Genomic DNA, 20286 nt, shown 5'->3' with positions numbered 1-20286 from the left:
AACATGTTCTGTAAATTTCAATCTGTTGACTTTTGAGACTTTTTTTAAAAATTTTATTTATTTATTTTTGGCTGTGTTGGGTCTTCGTTTCTGTGCGAGGGCTTTCTCTAGTTGCGGCAAGTGGGGTCCACTCTTCATCGCGGTGCGCAGGCCTCTCACTATCGCGGCCTCTCTTGTTGCGGAGCACAGGCTCCAGATGCGCAGGCTCAGTAATTGTGGCTCACGGGCCTAGTTGCTCCGCGGCACGCGGGATCCTCCCAGACCAGGGCTCGAACCCGTGTCCCCTGCATTGGCAGGCAGATTCTCAACCACTGTGCCACCAGGGAAGCCCCTGAGACTTATTTTATGGCCCAGTATTTGGTCTGTCTTGCTAAATGTATTATGTGCACTTGCAAAGAATGTATTTTCTACAGTTACTGCTTGTAGTGTTCTATAAATGTCAACAGAAATTGACAAGCTGGCCCATATGTCCTTTTACACTTTTTGTCTAATTAATTCTATCAGTTGCTGAAAGAAAAAGTGCTAACATATCCAACTATGATCGTGGATTTAATTCTATCAATTTTTACTTGATGTACTGTGAAGTAATGTTAGTTGCATACATATTTATGATTTTCTACTGAATTGACTGTTTGTTTATCATTATGAAATGCCCCCCTTTATTTCTGGGAACACCCCTTGTTTTGAAATCTCCTTTATCTAACATTAATATAGTACTAGGCTTTTTTTATCCTTTCTGTGCTTTTTAACTGAAATGTTTAGTCCACTTACATTTTTAAGTCTAATTACATTTTAATGTAATTATTGACATGACTGGATTTACATTTAACATTTTGCTATTTATTTTCTCCTCTTTCCATCTGTTTTTTGCCCCCCTCTCTACTGTCTTTTTATTGGGTTGGCCAAAAAGTTCCTTTGGTTTTTAAGTAAAAAGATGCATTTTTCATTTTCACCAAGAACTTTATTGAACAACGTAGTCACCGTTTTCTTCCACTGCCTTCTGCCATTTTTCAGGCAAGTTCATAATTCCATCTTCCCAAAACTTTTTATCTTTTTGAGTAAAGAACTGTTCCAGGTACCTTTTACAGTCTTCCAGGGAATTGGAATTTCTTCCATTAAGAGAATTTTGTAGAGACCAAAGTAAATGGAAATCCGAAGGTGCAATGTCTGGTGAACACGGTGGATGAATCAGAACTTCCCAGCCAAGCTGTAACAGTTTTTGCCTGGTCATCAAAGAAACATGCGGTCTTGCGTTATCCTGATGGAAGATGATTGTGCATTTTCTGTTCACTAATTCTGGACGCTTTTCGTTGAGTGCTGCTTTCAGTTGGTCTAACTGGGAGCAGTACTTGGGATTAATCACTTGGTTTTTCCGGAAGGAGCTCGTAATAGAGGACTCCCTTCCAATGCCACCATATACACAACATCACCTTCTTTGGATGAAGACCAGCCTTCGGTGTGGTTGGTGGTGGTTCATTTCGCTTGCCTCACGATCTCTTCCATTCCACATTGTACAATATCCACTTTTCATCATCGCCTTGTCACGACTTGTTTTAAAAGCGGAACGTTTTCATTATGTTTACGTAGAGAATTGCATGCAGAAATACGGTCAAGGTTTTTTTCTGCTTAATTTACGTGGAACCCAAACATCAAAGCAATGAACATAACCAAGCTGGTGCAAATGATTTTCAACACTTGATCTGGATATTTTGAGTATGTCGGCTATCTCCTGCACGGTATAATGTTGATTGTTCTCAGTGAATGTCTCGATTTGATTGCTATCAACTTCAACTGGTCTACCCGACCGTGGAGCATCCTCCAGCAAGAAATCTCCAGCACGAAACTTTGCAAACCACTTTTGACACGTTTGATCAGTCACAGCACCTTCTCCATACTCTGCACAAACCTTTTGTGTTCCAGTTGCGTTTTTACCTTTCTCGAAATAACAAGCATAATATGCCAAAAATGCTTTTTTTCTTCCATCTTCTACATTAAAATGGCTACACAGAAAATTCAATTTTGATAAGTTTTTTTTACTTGCACACTGATATGACAGCTGTCACAATACAATCTAACAAAATTGTTTTGAATGAAGTTAAAGACAACTAAGGGCTACTAGAGCCATCTTACAGGAAAAAAAAAAACTTTTTGGCCAACCCAATAGCTATGCTTCTTTGCATCTTTTTAATGGTTACTCTAGGGATTAGAATATGCAGCCTTAACTTTTCACAAACTATTTAGGATTAGTTTTTTACCATATCATGTGAAATATAAAAACCTTTCAACCATAAGTTTCCATATACCCCCTTGTCCTTTAGTTATACATATTAAACTTCACATATAATGTTATAATTTTTACTTGGAACAGTTATGTGTATTTTTTTTTAATTAAACCAAGATATTTTACATTCTCCCACTGGTTTATATTTGTTGTCTGTGGGAGGATTGGTCCATTGTGAGCTACTCTCTGTTATCAGACAATAGGGATTTTTCCTTAAGAACAAAATGATCATTGTAATCATACACTCCAAAATTTTACTGCATTTTGTACTAATATTATTGAGTAAGAAGAACACTTTTCCCATTGCTAGTTCATACTTCCACTTTCTTGCCTCTAATTTGAGCCATCTAAAACCATGTCTGTATCTGTAATTGTGTACTTGGTCTCATTTTTCTAATTGTCATGTAATTTTTCTGTGATGACATGAGCAACTCCCATACTAGGAATTAGAATAGCTCCTTTCTCAACAGAGTGAACGAGAGACTGCAAATCCACAAACCCCAAAGACTGGGCAGGTACAAGGTTCTTTTAAAAAGTTTTCATTGTGATCCCTCATTTTCATACCTGAATAACAACTTTCCCCAAAGGGATGATACATAATCTTTATTCTGAAAAGTATATATAGTGTATTGATAACATCTGGTCAGTGGTATCATTGACTGTCAAACAAAAATTCCTCAGTTAAGCAGCTCTTCCTTTTTTTTAAATCCTTGGTGCTGATACCAGACCAGCCCTTCATCTCTACTTCTTTTCATACTGACATGATCTGGCTCTACACTCTGACCTCTCAAGAACAAGATATAGGGACTTCTTGTTCTGGATGCTCTTGGGCAAGTGCAGCTGGGATACTCAATAGGCTGGGCCTCAATTTAAAGAGCTTGTTTCATCATTATTTTTTTTTCTTTTAAATTTAGACTATTAGAGCTGGATTATTAATCCAAGATTTGTGTTTGCTTCAGTGGCTGATATACGACACAGCCCAAGGATCAGCCAGCTAAGACAAGGCTTTGTCATGACAGGACTACTGCGCAGAGGTCTGTCTCAGACTTTCCTTCCACAAAGGAAGGGGTCAGCCAGCCAGGAGATAAAGTCCTTTCCAACGCAGATAGCATCACATGCCCTGCTGGCTCTTGGCACTACATACATAGAGCCGAAGCCTTGCTCTCAATTCTCAGGGAACCTGTCTGGGCCATCTTCTCTCTCCTTCCTAGCTGATGGGGCAGCAGGGGACTGCGTAGGCCTCAGGCTCCTCGTGATCATCATAGCACGTTCTGCGTTCTAGTTCACGATGCCCAGGGAACGTGCTGGCCTCCGTGCTGCCTGTGTCATGGGACCTTTCCTAATCTGGAACATCCTCGCTAAAGAAACCCCAACTCTGGGTTCATCCTACACCTATTTTTCTGTTATTTGTGCTGATGCTTCAGTTGGTTGTGCTTCCACAGTGGGCTCTGGCTCCAGAGGAAGAGATGGTGGCTTTGTGAGCTGGGATGTTCCTCCGGCACCTAGTAACAAAACAAACAGCTTGAATTCTCAGTTCCATGGTTCCAGAAGAAATCAATATTTTCACTGTCAAGTTTCAAGAAGAAACCCCGTATCTTCTGAGACTAGTGGGACTGTGGCATATCTGGGCAGCTGTGAAGGAAGACCACAACTGAAGAAATAAAGTAAGTCAAGTCTGCCTTCAATGACCTTATAAAAGAAATGTTTAATTACTTGCACCATGCTGACTTATGATAAGGCAGTGAGAATTAAAGCAAGACTACATAACAAAAGGTGCTGCAATGTATTTCTAAACCTGAGTATTGTAAAGACCCAGTGTACCGACATCCAGCTAAGCCTGCCAGTAGCTGTTACCTTTTACACAAATTGCCTTAAGGAAACAAGTGACAGTTTGGCCACCCTTGGGCTTTTTTCCCCTTCTAGTCAGCACTACATTGGATGTGTCCTGAGTCTGAAAAGCACAAGCCTCATTCAAAGCTGTAATCTCTTTGCAGGCACATGTGGCTTGTACCCATAGGTCTTCATGTAGCTGTGTGTAGCTTCCTACCTGAGGGGAGCTTCCTATGTGCGGCTGCTGAAGACATTGCCTGTCCTAGAGCTTGATTAGAACCCAGAGGCTGCTGGAAACTGGCGGCTTTACTGGTTGAAGTGGTCCGCTGCTTTGATTTGGGATCTTTAACTGGTTTAGTCCAGACCAGTGCCTCCCCGACCTGGAGAGCAGCTCCCAACTTCTGGGCCATCTCCACCATCTTGTGCCCAAGTGGGAAGGAAAAAAAAAAAAAGTCAGGTCTGACCGGCAGAGACAAGTCTCATCCCAGGTCTTCAGCAGGCAGGTGGGGATTAGCTGAAATAGTGTCTGCTGTACTAGCATTTGAGGGAGGAAACACTTACTGCAAAGAAATCATTCTCAAACAGCAGAGACCACATTGCCCTGAGTGGATGGCAAGGGAGTTCTTTAAAGGCTCTCAAACCCAACAATTCAAGTTTGGTGCATTGTTGGACTAAATTCTTGCCTTTCCTATGTGAGGAGAATGGGAGGAAGCTACAAAGAGACATAATACAACTCATTTGAGCTGAGGTCTATCAATAATTAGATATAACTCAGTAAGCCTGAATTTCCTCTTACTATTTTCTTCCAGGAAAGTTTCTTCTCAAGCTGTTCTTTTTTTTTTTTTTTTTTTTTAATTATTATTTATTAATTTATTTTTGGCTGTGTTGGGTCTTCGTTGCTGTGCGAGGGCTTTCTCTAGTTGCGGCGAGCGGGGACCTCTCTTCATCGCAGTGCGCGGGCCTCTCACTGTCGTGGCCTCTCTTGCTGCGGAGCACAGGCTCCAGACGCGCAGGCTCAGTAGCTGTGGCGGCATATGGGATCTTCCCAGACCAGGGCTCGAACCCATGTCCCCTGCATTGGCAGGCAGATTCTCAACCACTGCGCCACCAGGGAAGCCCTCAAGCTGTTCTTAATTGAAGAATTCATGCCACTAGGAACGTCAAAGCCAAAACAGGCATGAGCCTATATAATACCTTATATTTGGGTTATTTGGTCTTGATTCAAAAGTCTCGTGACAGCTTGCTTATGACTCCTAGGAGCTAAGACTTACCTCTGGGTCAAATTCCAGAGAGCTACTGTCCTTGAGTAGGTTGACTTTCTTCTCCATCTCCCGGTACTGGGCCAGGGCGCCCCTCTCCTCTCCCTGGTTGTACAGCAGCACAGCATAGTTCAGGTTTACCAAAGGGTTACACCTGTGCAAACAGACAGGGATTCTTATGGAGCTGGGGCTTTGCAACACATGGTCATTCAGAGATCCTTCTCACTGCACAAAAACAAAACTGGCTAAGTACAGACAGCTCCACTCCACAGCAAGGTGGGGTACACACGTGTTGTGTGGACCTTTGGAGAAGAATCAGGGAATTAACTGCCCAACCAGCAAAGCAGGTACTGGGACCAAGCCTGACATCTCGGCCCTCAAAAGAGACGAAAAACAGGTCCCTACCCTGCTGCCTGACAGAGGCCAGTGGACTAAATCCCAGGAGAGTCAAGTGTATCTTAAATTAAACTGAGCCCAGAGTCCCATGTGACATTCCAGCGAGCCCACAGCTATCAACAACCCAAGCCCACTGACAGCTCTCACTTCCTCTGGCCTCCTGACTACTAAGGGCTGGAAACGTTTTCTCAGAGTCAGCGTTGGGTCCTGCTGAGCCACTTTGTCCTCAGGAGCCACGTCCTTCGCACGGAGGCCCGCTGTGCACAGAGGCACGGGGAGCAAGCAGCTGGGTGGGCTCGGCAACGCCGGGGCCGTGGCGCCACCTCGCGGCTCTGCAGCGTCCAGCCCTCCCAGCAGCGTTCCCGACGGGGCGGCTTACTTATCCAGGCGGACTGCTTCTGCGTAGGCTCTCCTGGCGTTCTCTGTATCTTCCAGATTGGTCAGAGCCACTGCAACAGAGAAAGTGAGTGCGGTGGCTGAAGAGCCCAGCGGAGAAAACACAGGGAATGTTTCAAGACGGCGGTTCGTTCAGTCGCCAAACCTAACTCCTGCTGTGCCCGCCCAGCTCCTGGCACCACCGTCTGCGCAGCCACTCAGCTTGGATTCCGGCTATCATCTTGTTCAGTGGTCCCCTCTCCACAGTCAGTCAGCAGCCGGGTTCCGTGAATTCCATTTTTTACAGCTTCTTTGCTGACACTGCCCTGGTTTAGTCCTGTCAGGCCTTCCGTTTTGTTCCCCAAGGGCACTGTCCCGCTTGCCACAGCGCAGGCTGCCAGGTATCTCGCTGACTGAGACGAATCTGACCGCGTCACCAGCCTACTCAGGAATGCTCACATGCTCACTCCAGCACCCATAACCGGACCTTTAAACTTTTGTTTAGCAACAGAACACTCTCCCTTTTTAAATCAGCAGTTTCTGAAAGCCTGACCTATAACACAAACAACAGCAGAGCTGCTCTGGAAGCCCTGCCCGCTCCACCTCCCCAACTGTTCATCTACTTCTACCAGACACAAGAGGAGATCTAGGAACACAGTTGGGAAAAACAGAGCCTCTGGGATCAAGTGTTCAGTCCCTGTGCTGTACTCAATGGTCCTCCATACTCTGACGCCAGACTACCTCTCCTGACTCATCTCCCACCACGTTCTACAACACTATTGCCCTCTAATGGCCCGGTACCTCCTGCAGTTTCATGGCTGCATGCCTTTACTCAGGGACTTCTCAGCCATTCTGTACTACTGAATTCCAGCTTATCTTTCACAACTCAGTGTGAAGACCATCTCTGCTTTGTGAAGTTACAATTGCTGCTTATGCCCTACAGTACAGCTATTTGTTCACATTCCTGTATCCCATTATGACTGGGGTATCTTTATAGTCAGACAGCCCCCAAATAACCACCACTCAATTTGCTTTTGCAACCTTTCTCTTATAAATCAGAACCTCACAGTAATGACCAAAAACACCAAACAAACAAACAAACAAAAACCAAAAAGACACCTGAACATTACTGTCAATGAGAACATGGAAACTGCTTTTAGGTATACATTTTGTAACTTTAGTATAAGGAGAAATATCCCCCAGAAAGAATATTTAGTCAGTACTTTTATATTGTACTAGCAACAACAATAGACTAATTATATAATGACAACAAAACCAGTAGTTAACATTCATTGTGTCTAATCATGTAATCCTCTCATCAACCCTATGAGGTATAGCTGGTAAGTAGTAGAGGCAGGACCCCACCTAAAGCCCAAGATCTTAACGCCTGATGATAACTGGAGCTTGGCTGGATTCAATACATGAACTGTCACGGGAAAACCACTGTTAAAAGATGAACTAGAGACGAACCTGATTGAACCTGCTGGTCTCTAAGTGAAATTCCCCTAAGTGAGAAGCAACAAGGTGCTTTGTCATCTTTTTCTTTCATATTTCTTCAAACTCTAGGACAGTAATCCAGATTCCTATGGGATCTGCAAGGGAATGCCTTCTATGGGACATTTAACCACTGGCCTCCTATGATTCTAATTCATTTTTCCCTGAGTACAGACTGCGAAAGGGGTTCTTCACACAAATGTCTCTTACCAGCCAAGAGCATGTAGAGCTCCCCCATCTTTGGCTGGAAGTTGATGGCTGCACTGAGAAAATGGAAGGCTGATGCATACTGCTGCATAGTCAAGTGGACAAGGCCCAAATTATACAGAATCTTCCAATCGAAGGGTGCCAAGTAGTTGGCTCGTTTCAGGCAGCTGATAGCCTAGAGGAGAGAGCGGGCACTCGGTGAGAGGCTGGGGCAAGCTGGCAGAACCAGTAACTGAACACAAACCAGGAAAATGAGGAGACACTCACTGCCACGTATTTCTTCTTGCCAAAGAAACACATTCCAATGTTATTCCAGAGTGGAGGACTTTCTGGAACAGCACAGGCTACAACTCTGTATTTGGTGAGGGCAACATCAAAGTCCCCATGGGTCTGCATCATGCTGCCTGCTGCCAAGATGGCCTGAAAACATGGGATGTGGAAAGTTGGTAATTCAGTCATTCCCAAAAGGCTGTCGCGGTGAAGTAGGCTTCCTGAGTCTAGATACTCCGCAGGCGCATCAGCACTGGTGGGACTGAAAAGCTTCTCCCAGGGACCCATATACTGTATCCAAGCTATTGGAACAAACGCTCATGAGGAACACTCCCGCACCCCACACGGGCTCTCTTTGGCATAATACAGAAAAGTCACTGACTTTACCCAGCTTATTTTTTTTCCTACTGGTGGCCAGGGAAGCCACTATTTCAGAGTATCAGGGCCCTGTAAGTAAAAAGCACCTTTAACCTGTTCCCTACAGCCCCTACTTGGTACACCAAGTGCTCTAGACAACTCAGGTGCACCTGTCTTTGGCCACTAAAGGTGCAGCTCCTTCTGCCACAGGGCAGAGGGTGAGTCAGCCTTAGGCTTCACTGTTCAAGCTTTTCATGTCTCTAAGGAAAAGGGTTAAGGTGGGGTGCTAAGTCAGGCTAATACGACTTCCAAGGTAGGACTGAGTCTGTACTGTTAACAAACAGCCGGTTTTGCTGCATCTCCCTCAATGATACATATCTACATGATGATCTCCTCCTCCCCGAAGTCGTATCTGGACAAGAGTTGTAATCTCAGATTCATCAGGAATCAAGTCATTTCAGCAGATTTATTTCTGACAGTAGTTACAGAGGCTCTGCCAATTTCCTAAGTAACATATAAAACTTTACCAGCACTACAGTTTTGCTTTCTGCATAAGTTAACAGGCCCAATATAACAAATGTGCTCTTTTAGAAGATAAGAAGCAGAACACTGACACTTTACAGTATTTTCAAATGAGAGCCACGTTTATTTATAACTTTTCTAAGGAAAAAGTACTTTCTCAGATACACAGAACGCTTTCTAGGGCCAGATCACCTCTAGGAGTGGTGGGACCGTCTGTGTGAAGGCTCTGGGGTTTGACAGCCTGCAATACCTTGTAGTTGGTGGGGTCGTAAGTCAGTGCATTTCCAAGATGTTCAAATGCCTTCTGGTAAATGCCGAGCTTGGGAAAAAGCAAAAGCCAGAGAATTACATCGGGGGGGGGGGGGGGCGGGGGCGGGACGGTAGTTAAGGAGACTGGCCAACCACCCCCTCATCAGACACACCCTGACTTTTCCGGGTTCTTCTGACAGAAAAAGAACTACAGATACCAGATTCTTAAAAAAGAAAATTAAGATCCCCACGTTTGTTTTCCCTCCTATTTTGTTGATTTGTCCCCTGATAAGGTCAAAGTAGCTGTTTGCCAGGAACCGCCTCTGCCACACTAGTGCTGTTCCACGCCAAGGCCTCTTGGCAGGAAATGGGCTGATTCGCCACATCTCCCCTGGCGCCAGCCTCCCAAGCCAAAGCCCAGGAAGGCCCAGGGTTAAGCTCCTTTGAAAGAAAAATGAAACAGATGAAAAGGCCACCACAGAGGCAGGGCTGGAGGCAGGATCTGCTAAGCGGGCAACCTGGGGCGTCGACAGGGTGTGTGGGGCAGGGAGAAGCCCTGAGGGATCCCTGGGTCCCGGGGCCTCAGACAGACACAGAACAGCGATGGGGCCAAGAGAATCCCACCCACACTCAGGAATGTGGAGGGGAGAGGAGACTTTTTATTCTAGACAATGCTTTGCCTTCTCTCTTTTCTAGAGGACGTGGCTGGGAAGAAGGAACAACAGAAATGGCCTTTGCCCCAAAGCCCTAGCGGTACCACAGCTTCTCCTCCCACCACAAAATGCCAGCCCCTCTGACCCCAGTTGTTTCTCGTATGTGTTCTTGCCTTGGTTGGATAAGAATTATAATTGCACTAGGCTCAAACAGATTTATTTGCTTCTGATTTGAATGCTGAAAATTAAGTTAATTCCTTTAGCAGCCAAAGAATATCAAATGCAGAGAGTAAAGTTCATGTCCTTCTTACGACCTTTCGTAAGTTGTGTTAAAGTAAAAATGCAGGAAAACCACAACACACACAAACCCAAAAGCACTTCTAACGTCAAGGCATGGATGAGTAAAGAATTCCTCTTACCTGGAGGTACAGTAATCCTAAAGTTGTGAGAAGTTCTGTATTTTCTGGTGAGAACCTGCAACACAGAGATGCTCAGAGGGAAACAAGATGTGTAAGAGAGACACTAAGATACACACATAGTAACTCACCCTTGTGCACTACCTGAGACACCACTGCGCCTCCCACTCCCCGTAGGAACTCTCAAAGGGATTTGGGAATTCCCTTCAAAAGTAGGTCACCTCAACCCTAGCTACAGGGAGGATAGCTCAGCAAGAAAGAATGGGACTTGGAACCCAGACTCCTTTCGCAGGACATTTTCTTAGGGCCAAAGTCCTTAGAAAGAACCTATGGAATATTTTGTGCCACTGTCTTGATTCACTGATAGAATTCAAGAATAATGCCCTATAAACCAAGTCAGTCTAGAACACACACGGTTTTAGTCCTTTCCCTCTTGTGAGATTTTTTTTTCCTGTTCTCACTGCACTCAATGCCAGCCAGCATAATTTCCTGTGTAATTTAGGATCCCAAGGCCCCTAATGCTCTGCTCTCCACATTAAACAAAAAGCCATACTAAACAGCCAAACTAAAGAAGGAAGACACATACCCGCTCTAGGAAAGAATTAGCTGTTGGCTTTGTGGAGTAAACACGGGCTTAAGTAAAAGAGTATCTGCCTTTCCAATCCCTCGATGATATCTGTCTTTGTCACAAAGCGAAAGCAACACTGCGCTCACATGATCTGACTACGGGATCAGCAGACAGCTGCACCAGTGAGAGTGACAGAAGGTGAAGAACAGTGTCTCCTGTTTCTAAGCAATGAGGTAGGGTGCCGGTTACCTATGGGGAGACCAGAACCACAGGGGCCAAAGCCCCAGCCCGGGGAGGCCTGAGCTGGCCAGACAGAGCTTATTCAGTTCAACTGAGTATTCGCCCTTCACTTTCTGCCATAAATACCCATCCTGATCACTTCCTCCCCCAAAGCAAGTAAGTAACTTCCATGATTCTGGTGGGTGTCCATCCCCCCACCAAAACATGACTACTCTCTCCAAAGCTGCGGGTCATAAACAATGGTTTCTATAATCTCAGTGAGGCTCCAAATGCTCAGCTGACCTCTTTTCTCCTTTGAGAATTTCAGTGACTTAAGTCCTTGACCAGCCACTAGAAGAATGTGTGAGCTAATGTAATTTATGTGAGCTAATAAGCTCAAAGAGCCAACTTACAGAATGCAGGGGTCAGGGATCAAAGCTTCCACCCAGCACCAAAGAGACTTTAACATACGCTACATGGCCTCCTTCCTACTTGTCCATATAAACGTAGCCTCTTGATGACAGAAGTCTCTTTTGTAGCTTAACAAACCAAAGGATTTTTATGTCTTTTCAGATATAAAATATGGTTGAAGAAAATTCCAAAAGCAGTGTTGTGACTAATATAACCAGAAAAGTTACTATCATGGTAGAAGACAAAGGTAATTAACAAATTAATAGAAATCTAAGTTTAGTTCAAAGTCTAATTATCAGGAATAATAGACTTTGTGGCCTTAAACCACAGATGAGGCATTCTATTAACTGACCAAACAAATGAGACACGAAAGCATTTTGCTACAGCTATCCCACTTAAAACAAACACGACAAGACCCCAGACAGAAAAGACAAGATAGCATGTGTCCCTAGAAAAGAAACGCAGAACACCACACTGGGAAAGCCAGTCAGTTACGTTTTCAAGGGGGATTTGGCTAACCCTAATGATATTTTTCAAAAGCATGATATTGGTCTCAGGCTAATGAGGCCAGATCTTTATTACTCAATCAGGAGATTTCTCTCCCTAATATCCTGAAACACAACACCTTTTATAAAGTTTAAAACCACAGTGGCAGACTGCCAGCTGACTCCAAAATCTGCTCTCTCCTTCCTCCTAGGCACATCTGCCCACCTCCCTTGCAGCTAGATGTGGCCACCTCACTAATTTCGAACCACAGAATGTCAGCAGGAATGATGTGTGCAACTTCCTATTTATTCAGTACTTAGCTTCCTATACCACCTCCCCCGACCACAGCCTGGAGCACAGATGCTACAGTAAGTCAGCTGCAGCCATGCAGGTGAAGGCAACAACCTAAGGAATGATGAGGAAGGAACATGGGAGGAACCTGGATCCCAGACTGATCTTGTGGAGCAAAGCTGGCCAGCTAGGCTAGACCAGCCACACTGATGTGTGAGAAAGAAACCGGTCTGTCTTCCTTATTTAAGCAATCGGGAGCTCTAAACCTTAGCTTAACAGTTACTCTGGCTCCTTCAACTCACAATGTGTAACCAGTCACACGTGTTCTCTCTTAGACTTGGGAGTTCATGTCTGCTCCCATTTTTGTTTTAGTTTCTCACTGCTCTAAAGGAACAGACACACTTACTCCACTGCTTTCTTGTAGATTTCGATGGCCTTGTCCAAGTCTCCCTCCAGCAAGTGGATCTTGCCCAGCATTATGTAAGTCAGATCATGCCTGTTAAGATGTAGGGCATTGTGCAACTGGTCTTGTGCCTAACAAGATTGACAGAGTAAAGAGAACCAGATCACTACCGTGAAAGGACAATGACCTTGTATGGCTAATGTAAAGACAGAGCTCCTGCTATACTCATGTAGGAATATCACATTTCAGCAAATGCCCCACTACCCAAAAAACTAAAACATACCCAAACCGTGCTTGCTCATAGGACAGCTGGCAACATGGAGTGTCTGCCTCTAGAGCCACTTGGGAGGCTTGTACAGATGATTAAACTTCTTGAGTGTTTTCTGCTTTTTGATATTCACACCCATGACTCATATTTCATAAGTTAAAAGGGATATCATGGTCTGCCCCAAACTCAACCCCAGCTGCACCGCTGACCAACTGCACACCCTTCCCCAGGGTGGACCTCATTTTCCTCACCAATATTTTGATGAATGAATGAATCCTCATTTATTCATTCAACATGTATTCATCGAGTGCCTGTTGCTCTAGGTACTAGTACACCAGAGCTAACGCAAGAGCTTATGTCCTCGTAGATGATGAAAAGGGCTTTGTTTAGTCCTTCACTGATTCAACAAGTATTTCTATAAATGCCAGGTACTGTATTTGCTTAGCCTGTAGGCTTTATAGTAAAATCTAAATATAATGCTTCTCCTCCATACAGGTCTGACCAAAAACCAATTCCACCTCTCCCTGGGCTCAGAATAATCCTATGAATAGATATGTACTTACTTGAAATATCCTCTGAAGAGAGAAAGCTCCTAACCAAGTATGTAACACTGAAGATCTAGATCTGCCCAGAAAACCTAAGGGACCCACTAAATATGTATATTTTATTTACACAGATATAGGTATTATTTATTTTTATATATCTCACAGGAGCAAAAGTTATTCTCATACCTCAACTGCTGATGTACAGTTTTTTTTTTTGCATACCCCTGAGGGATTGATTACGTTGCATCAGTTTACAAATTGATATATATTAAACACTGTCAAATGGGTATCAACTTATTCAGATTCTCAGTCCTGCCAGCACTGGAAAAAGGAGAATAAAACTTCATAATCACTAAGTGGGAGCTTTAGGAAGGAAACTCTACCCAGCCCCACTATCATTAACTTTTAGAGTTTCTATAATTTGGTCTATCCCTCAATTAAGATATACATTTTTTCCCTTATCTGAGTTAACAGGGTAAGCGCAAATGTTTTATCTGATGTAAGAGCCTTAGGCACTACAGCCTAATCACAATGAAATATAAAAATGAAACATAAAAATCTCACATGGAAAATAACCTTAAAAACAAACTCTCAGAAATCAAATCTATTTAAGATTAAAAATTCATCTCCAATGACCTTAAGAACTAAAATCAGTTGCCACTGGAGCATAAGATAGCTCACATGGTCGTAATTACACTTTTAAGACTTACAGGTCCACTTTTTGATATCTAAGTTTTATTGAACACTTGTGTTTCCGTTCTGGAAAATTAAACTAGGGGGTGGAAAATAAGAAGAGAGGAAGAAAGCAATTAGATTGCCATTCCCTAATAATATTTCTAGAATTTGTCACTTTCTTGTTAAAAGCAGGAAAAAAAAAAAAAACAGATGAATAGTGACAAACGAGAATAAAAATGGGGATAAATGTATATGGCAGTTTCAATTTTTACTTCTAAAAATCTCAGCAAGCAGTAGGAATAATACAAAATGAGCAATGGCGCCGCTGTAACAAGTGTACCCTCAGTGAAATCCCCAGCCAGCCGCTCAGCCACCAGCACCATTTCTGTAAATTACCTTGTCCAACTGTTTCAGGTAAATGTAGCAAACTCCTAGGTTATGACAGATCTCCTACACACGAAAGAAAGGAAAACAATTTACTAAGTTCCACAGTAACTATTAGAGTGAAACAACAGGCGTCTAGAGATTATTACTGCTTGGCAAAATTTAAACTTTAAAACATGCACTATGGTTAATTTTTTACTTGAATCTTAAACAGATTATAAGAAATAAAAGCAGAATAAACCAGTGATCTTCCTGGGTCTATTTAGTACCTTGGGGTGCATGCCCAGCCCATTCCTACACCTTTTTTCCTCTAAGAGCTGCTCATTGAACAAACCCTTTGTCCCCTCTTCTCAGAAGAGACTACCACAGCCCCTTCTCCAACCCTAAGGAGGTGTGTGTGTGTGTGTGTGTGTGTCAGTCAGTCCTTTTCCTAGGAATCTAGGAATTCACTAGGCGGGATGGACTTGGGGACTGACAGCGCCATCCGGAGGCCACTAGGATGGAATACATAGATGTAATTGGAGCCGATCTTCAGAAGACTATAGCACAGGTCAGCAAACTCTAGCCCACGGGCCAAATCCATCCTCTGCCTTTTTCTGCAAATCAAGTTGTACTGGAACACAGCCACAACTGCTTGTTATGTATCGTCTACAGTTCTTTCACACTAGAACTTCAGAGTCAAGTAGTTGCAACAAAGATTGTATAAATCCACAAAGCTTAAAATATTTACTAACCTGCCCTTTACAAAAAAAAATTTGCCAACCTCTGATCTACAGAAAGAAAATAAATCAAGCAGAAATGCAGAGAAGCTACCTTGGTTGCTGACATCTTTCCAGTTCTAGTTCACTGCAAGACCAATCTGTATTTCCTGACCTTGTGCTCTGTAAAATCTCCCCAACTCCCTTATATTAAACCTCCCTTTATTTAAGGCAGCTTTAGAGAAAGGAAAATGCAAGGGTGAGAAGACTGCTCCTGGGAAACAGTAAGGACCATCTTGTTAGCAGTGGGGAGGTGGAGAAGCACATTCAGACCCAGAAGTGTCCCTCTCGGAAGAAACATGAACCTTACACAGCTCAGAGACAACAACCGGTTTAATGTTTTCCAAGTTCCCTAACATAACAACAACAAAATAGCAATCAGTGATTCTATGCCAGATGTTTTTCATATACATTACTTTAATTTTCCCAGCAAATCTACAACATAAGTATAACAATTCTGATTTCAGAGTAAGAAAATGGAAGCTCAGAGAAGTTAAGCAGTTTGCCTAACTTACGACAAAAAGTATCAGCACTGGGATGTTTTTTTCTTAGTTCTAAATCTTAAAGAATTTCAACCATATATAAATGTAGACAGAATCACCATGTACTCATCATCCTGCTCCAACAATCATCCAATCCATACCCCCCATCTCTCCCACTACTTTTGTAAGCAAATACCAGATAGTATCACATTTTATCCACAAATATTTCAGTATGTATTTCTAAAGGATAAGATCTCTTTTTTTTTAAGCTACCCACAATACCATTATCATACTTGAAAAAAAATTAGTAACTGCTGATACTTAATCATGTTCAAATTTCTGATGAATGTCTCACATTACAAAAAAAATTTTTTTTTCTTTAATCACAATCCAGGGACTTCCCTGGTGGTCCAGTGGGTAAGACTTGGCACTCCCAATGCAGGGGGCCAGGGTTCGATCCCTGGTCAGGGAACTAGATCCCACATGCATGCTGCAACTAAGAGTCCGCATGCCACAACGAAGATCCCGTGTGCCGCAACTAAGACCCAGCGCAGCATGCGTGCATGCATACATACGTAAATTTATTTAAAAAAATCATAATCCAAATAATTTCCACACAATGCAAAGCACTGGGATTTGAACTCAGGCCTGTCTCTAAAACTTGTATACCAGACTTCCCTGGTGGTCCAGTGGTTAAGAATCTGCCTGCCAATGCAGGGGACAGGGGTTCGATCCCTAGTCTGGAAAGATCCCACATGCCGCAGGGCAGCTAAGCCCTTGTGCCACAACCACTGAGCCCGTGTTCTAGAGCCCACAAGCCACAACTACTGAGCCCATGTGCCGCAACTACTGAAGCCTGCGTGCCGCAACTACTGAGCCCACATGCTGCAATTACTGAAACCTGCACGCCTAGAGCCCGAGCTCCACAACAAAAGAAGCCACTGCAATGAGAAGCCCACGCACCACAACAAAGAGTAGCCCCCGCTTGCCGCAACTAGAGAAAGCCCACAGGCAGCAACGAAGACCCAGCTCGGCCAAAAAAAATTTTTTTTTAAATAAAACTTGTATACCTTCCACTTCATCACCCTAGAAGAATATACACAGGGAGCTGGAGAGGGGAAATGTAGCCCTACTGGTCCTTTAAATGTACTGGAAGGTAACTAACCCATAACCTTTTTAAATCATTTCTCATAGATATTATTTGAGAAAGCAGTAGCAATATGCCTTAAACAAACTGACAACCAAGAAAATTTGTGAAATTTGCAAAGGAAACTAGAACAAATCAGAGTTAAATCCTGTCTTTCATGGGGTGAGAAGATGCAGCAGACATCCTGCAAGGGCAGTTGGTACAGTGGAAAGATCACAGGCCTAAAGTGAGGAATCCTAGATTCTAGGCCTGAATTCTGGCTCTGGTTCTGCCACTACCTCACTGTGTGCCCTGCAGCAAGTCACTCCATCTCCCAAAGCCTCAGCTTCCTCATCCATCAATACGGGAAATTCTCCCTACTTAACAGCTGTTCCACAAGTCAAATGAGATCATGGCGGGAGGAATTACTAGTCCCCTGCTGCGGCCAGACTGTGGAATACCCTGGTGAGTCGAAGGAAGTAGGGCTACAAGGTTTGCTGCAGGCCACAGGCACTCATGAAGCATGTAGGGCAGAGAGTGGCTGTTTGGGGAATGACCACCTCTACTGGCACCAATGGACTGGTTATCCCAGGTGAGTCAGTAACACCAAATGAGCTCTTTCAAGCAACTGGACAAACTGAAAGACATTCTCCATTCCCCCTGTCCTGTCCCTGAGCTCTCCTGTCTCACTTCCTCTCTGTCTCCATCTATGGGCTCATTTTCTCTTCAGCTCAGCCCTTCAAACTGTTTTTTCCAGGACTCCATCCTCAGCTCACTGCAGAGTGAGCCCATCCAATTTCATGGTTTTAATTATCACCTTTAAGTTGTTGACTCCAAAATGTGTATCTCTAGCCCAGAACACTTGAGTTTCAGATTTCTATATCGGGCCATGTATTGGATACATCTCAATTTAGATATCCTACCAGAAGGTACAATTCATCATGTCCATAATCTTCTAGAAGACAGGACTTAACTCTGATTTGTTATCATCACCCTCTCCCAAAATTTGCTCCTCTTCCTTCCTGTATTTCCTATTCTAGTTGATTGTCCCATAAACCACCAATCCATCTTTGCATCTGCAGCCCAGTGCCTGGCACATAGACGTTCATTTGTTGAAAGAAGGACTAAGTGAATGAAACAGCAACTCAATTTTCCTTTATCTGTAGCTTTACTTTGGCCTTTGGCTATAAAATACTCAATGGCAAAAAGACTTAAACATCTCAGTCTTTAGACCTGCAGAAGAAAAGTGACTGACAAAAATAATAGTGCTGTGGGACTTCCCTGGTGACACAGTGGTTAAGACTCCACACTCCCAATGCAGGGGGCTAGGGTTTGATCCCTAATCAGGGAACTAGATACCATGTGCATGCCGCAACTAAGAGTTCACATGCCACAACTAAGGAGGCCACGTGCCGCAACTAAGGAGCTGGCGAGCTGCAACTAAGGAGCCCGCCTGCCGCAACTAAGACCCAGTGCAACCAAATGAATGAATAAAATATTTTTTAAAAGTAATAATGATAGTGCCATAAGAACTGCAGGGAAAACCCATGCTAGCTCTTTCTACTAATCAATCTAATCCTTCACTCTTAGATATGGCTTTCTAAGAATCATCAGATAGTCTGAAAAAACCAATAGCATGAAAAAGAAGAACAAAAACAGAGGAAGAAAAAGATAATTGTGGAAAGCAGAATAGAACTTCAAAGGGTCAGAGACATGGAGAGGCTACTGCAAGAAAAGACAAAAGTTCTTAGAAATTAAAGATATAATTACTGAAATAAAAAATATTGAACAGGTAGGCTAAATAACAGAATGTGAATATAGCTAAAAACAGAAGTGATGATCTGGAAGATAAGACTGAGGAAATGTCTCTGAATGTACAGCAAAGACAAGGAGGTAGAAAATATGAAAAGCAAGTTAGGAGACAGGTAGAACAGGTACAGAACACGTCTGATAGAGTAGAAAACAGTGTGGCAAATGCTGCTAGTTATTTACCTAACATTCATTCTCTCTGTTTACCTTACCAACAGAACCCTAATTTTGTTTAGAGTGGCAATATATTTCCCAAACTCCCTTACAAAAGGGGTAGTTGGTGTGATGTAAGTGAAAGTCTGTTGGGGACTTCTAGGAAAATTATACTTTCTTGATGAAGGTTATGTCCTTTTCTCTTTGTTGCTTCCTCTTTCTCCCTACCTAGAATGATGATGTGATGTTAGAGCTGCAGCAGCCATCTTGTAACCATGAAGAAAAAGCCTCAGCATTGACATCGTTGGCCCACCAAATCAACGTTGGCAACTACTTACCTGGATTTCTTGTTTCATAAGAAAAAAATAAACTCCTAATTTATAAAGCCAATGTTTAATAAAATGTTTTGTTGCTGTTACACACAATCCCTAACTGATACAAAGAGACAATAGAGAGGAAAAAATAATCAAAGAACTACTCAAAAAAAAAAACCTTGCTGACCCAAAGAAAGGCAAGGGTCTTCAAAGTGAAAGAGCCAACTGAATGTCCACAGATAAGGGGGATAAAAGAGAAAAGAAACACATCTAGACAACTATTACTGACATTTCAGAACTCCAATGATAGAAAATCCTCAAAGCTTCTAGAGAGGAAAGTGGGGTTATCAACAAGAATCAGACTGGTAACAGACTGCTCATCAACAACACTGACAGCCAGAAAACCAGGCAGCAATGTCTGCTGAGTTATGAGGAAACATGATTTTTGATCTTATACCCAGCCAAATCATCGATCAAGTGTGAGGATAAAATAAAGACAGTTTTGGCATGTAAGAATTCAGTAATAATAACAAAAGATAGCCATATGATAAATGGAACCATTAGTATGTCACTAATAACAAAGTTCCCTACTTACCCAATCTTTCTGGTTAAGTTTAGCTGCTTCATTATATACTTCAGTGGCAGCTTTATGTTTTCCCAAAAGAAATCTGGGGAAGAAACCATTTTCTGTGATTATTAATGCAAAGCTTTTACAAGACTACAACCCCACTAGTCCCACATCTGACTCATGTTCCAGCCAGCAGAGAATTCGGGAAGCCTCTTCCCTGTAAGCTGGCTGTGCTGGTTTAGCCAGTGAGGCTGCTGTACACCAACAGCAGAAGCTCTCTTGGTAGGGACAGAATTGGTTCCAAGGCCTTGGGCCCATTCTACACCAATTTTAGTCAAAGTCTTCTGTAATTTATTTTCTACAATGTACTACAAATGTAGACCAAAACAGAAACAAGCCAAACTAATTACCATGTTAAACAAAAACTGCCACAATTTTTCATCATGATCTATTAGGGACAGGCCCTTCTCTCCCAAACTAAGTCTCTTTCCTTGATACTGCATCATCATTCTGGAGA

The 20286-nt window shown here is 43.1% G+C and overlaps 1 protein-coding gene and 1 long non-coding RNA gene across 4 annotated transcripts in view; one reads left to right on the top strand and one right to left on the bottom strand.

Annotated features, from left to right (window-relative positions):
• Window positions 1-2869: 2869 nt before the first annotated feature.
• The window catches only part of BBS4 (Bardet-Biedl syndrome 4), a 57195-nt gene continuing 39778 nt past the window's right edge, over window positions 2870-20286 (bottom strand). For 2 of the 3 annotated variants that reach the window (XM_082444054.1, XM_082444056.1), the window contains 11 exons: window positions 19797-19869; window positions 14572-14625; window positions 12691-12818; window positions 10313-10367; window positions 9242-9310; window positions 8110-8262; window positions 7846-8017; window positions 6146-6215; window positions 5383-5524; window positions 4329-4530; window positions 2870-3783 (listed from right to left, as the gene is read on the bottom strand). In XM_082444054.1, the coding sequence (XP_082300180.1) occupies window positions 3674-3783; window positions 4329-4530; window positions 5383-5524; window positions 6146-6215; window positions 7846-8017; window positions 8110-8262; window positions 9242-9310; window positions 10313-10367; window positions 12691-12818; window positions 14572-14625; window positions 19797-19869 (1228 nt within the window). In that variant the 3' untranslated portion in view covers window positions 2870-3673. The remainder of the gene's footprint in view (window positions 3784-4328; window positions 4531-5382; window positions 5525-6145; window positions 6216-7845; window positions 8018-8109; window positions 8263-9241; window positions 9311-10312; window positions 10368-12690; window positions 12819-14571; window positions 14626-19796; window positions 19870-20286) is intronic. The other variant, XM_082444055.1, reaches the window with a different exon arrangement.
• On the top strand, window positions 12826-19272 carry LOC309651602. The gene is made up of 2 exons (XR_014258244.1): window positions 12826-13555; window positions 19120-19272. It is a non-coding gene; the product is annotated as an uncharacterized lncRNA (long non-coding RNA).

This window comes from Balaenoptera physalus (assembly GCF_965194825.1).
Source record: "Balaenoptera physalus genome assembly, chromosome: 2".
Lineage (NCBI taxonomy): Eukaryota > Metazoa > Chordata > Mammalia > Artiodactyla > Balaenopteridae > Balaenoptera > Balaenoptera physalus.
This window is presented reverse-complemented; position numbering and strand designations above follow the sequence as displayed.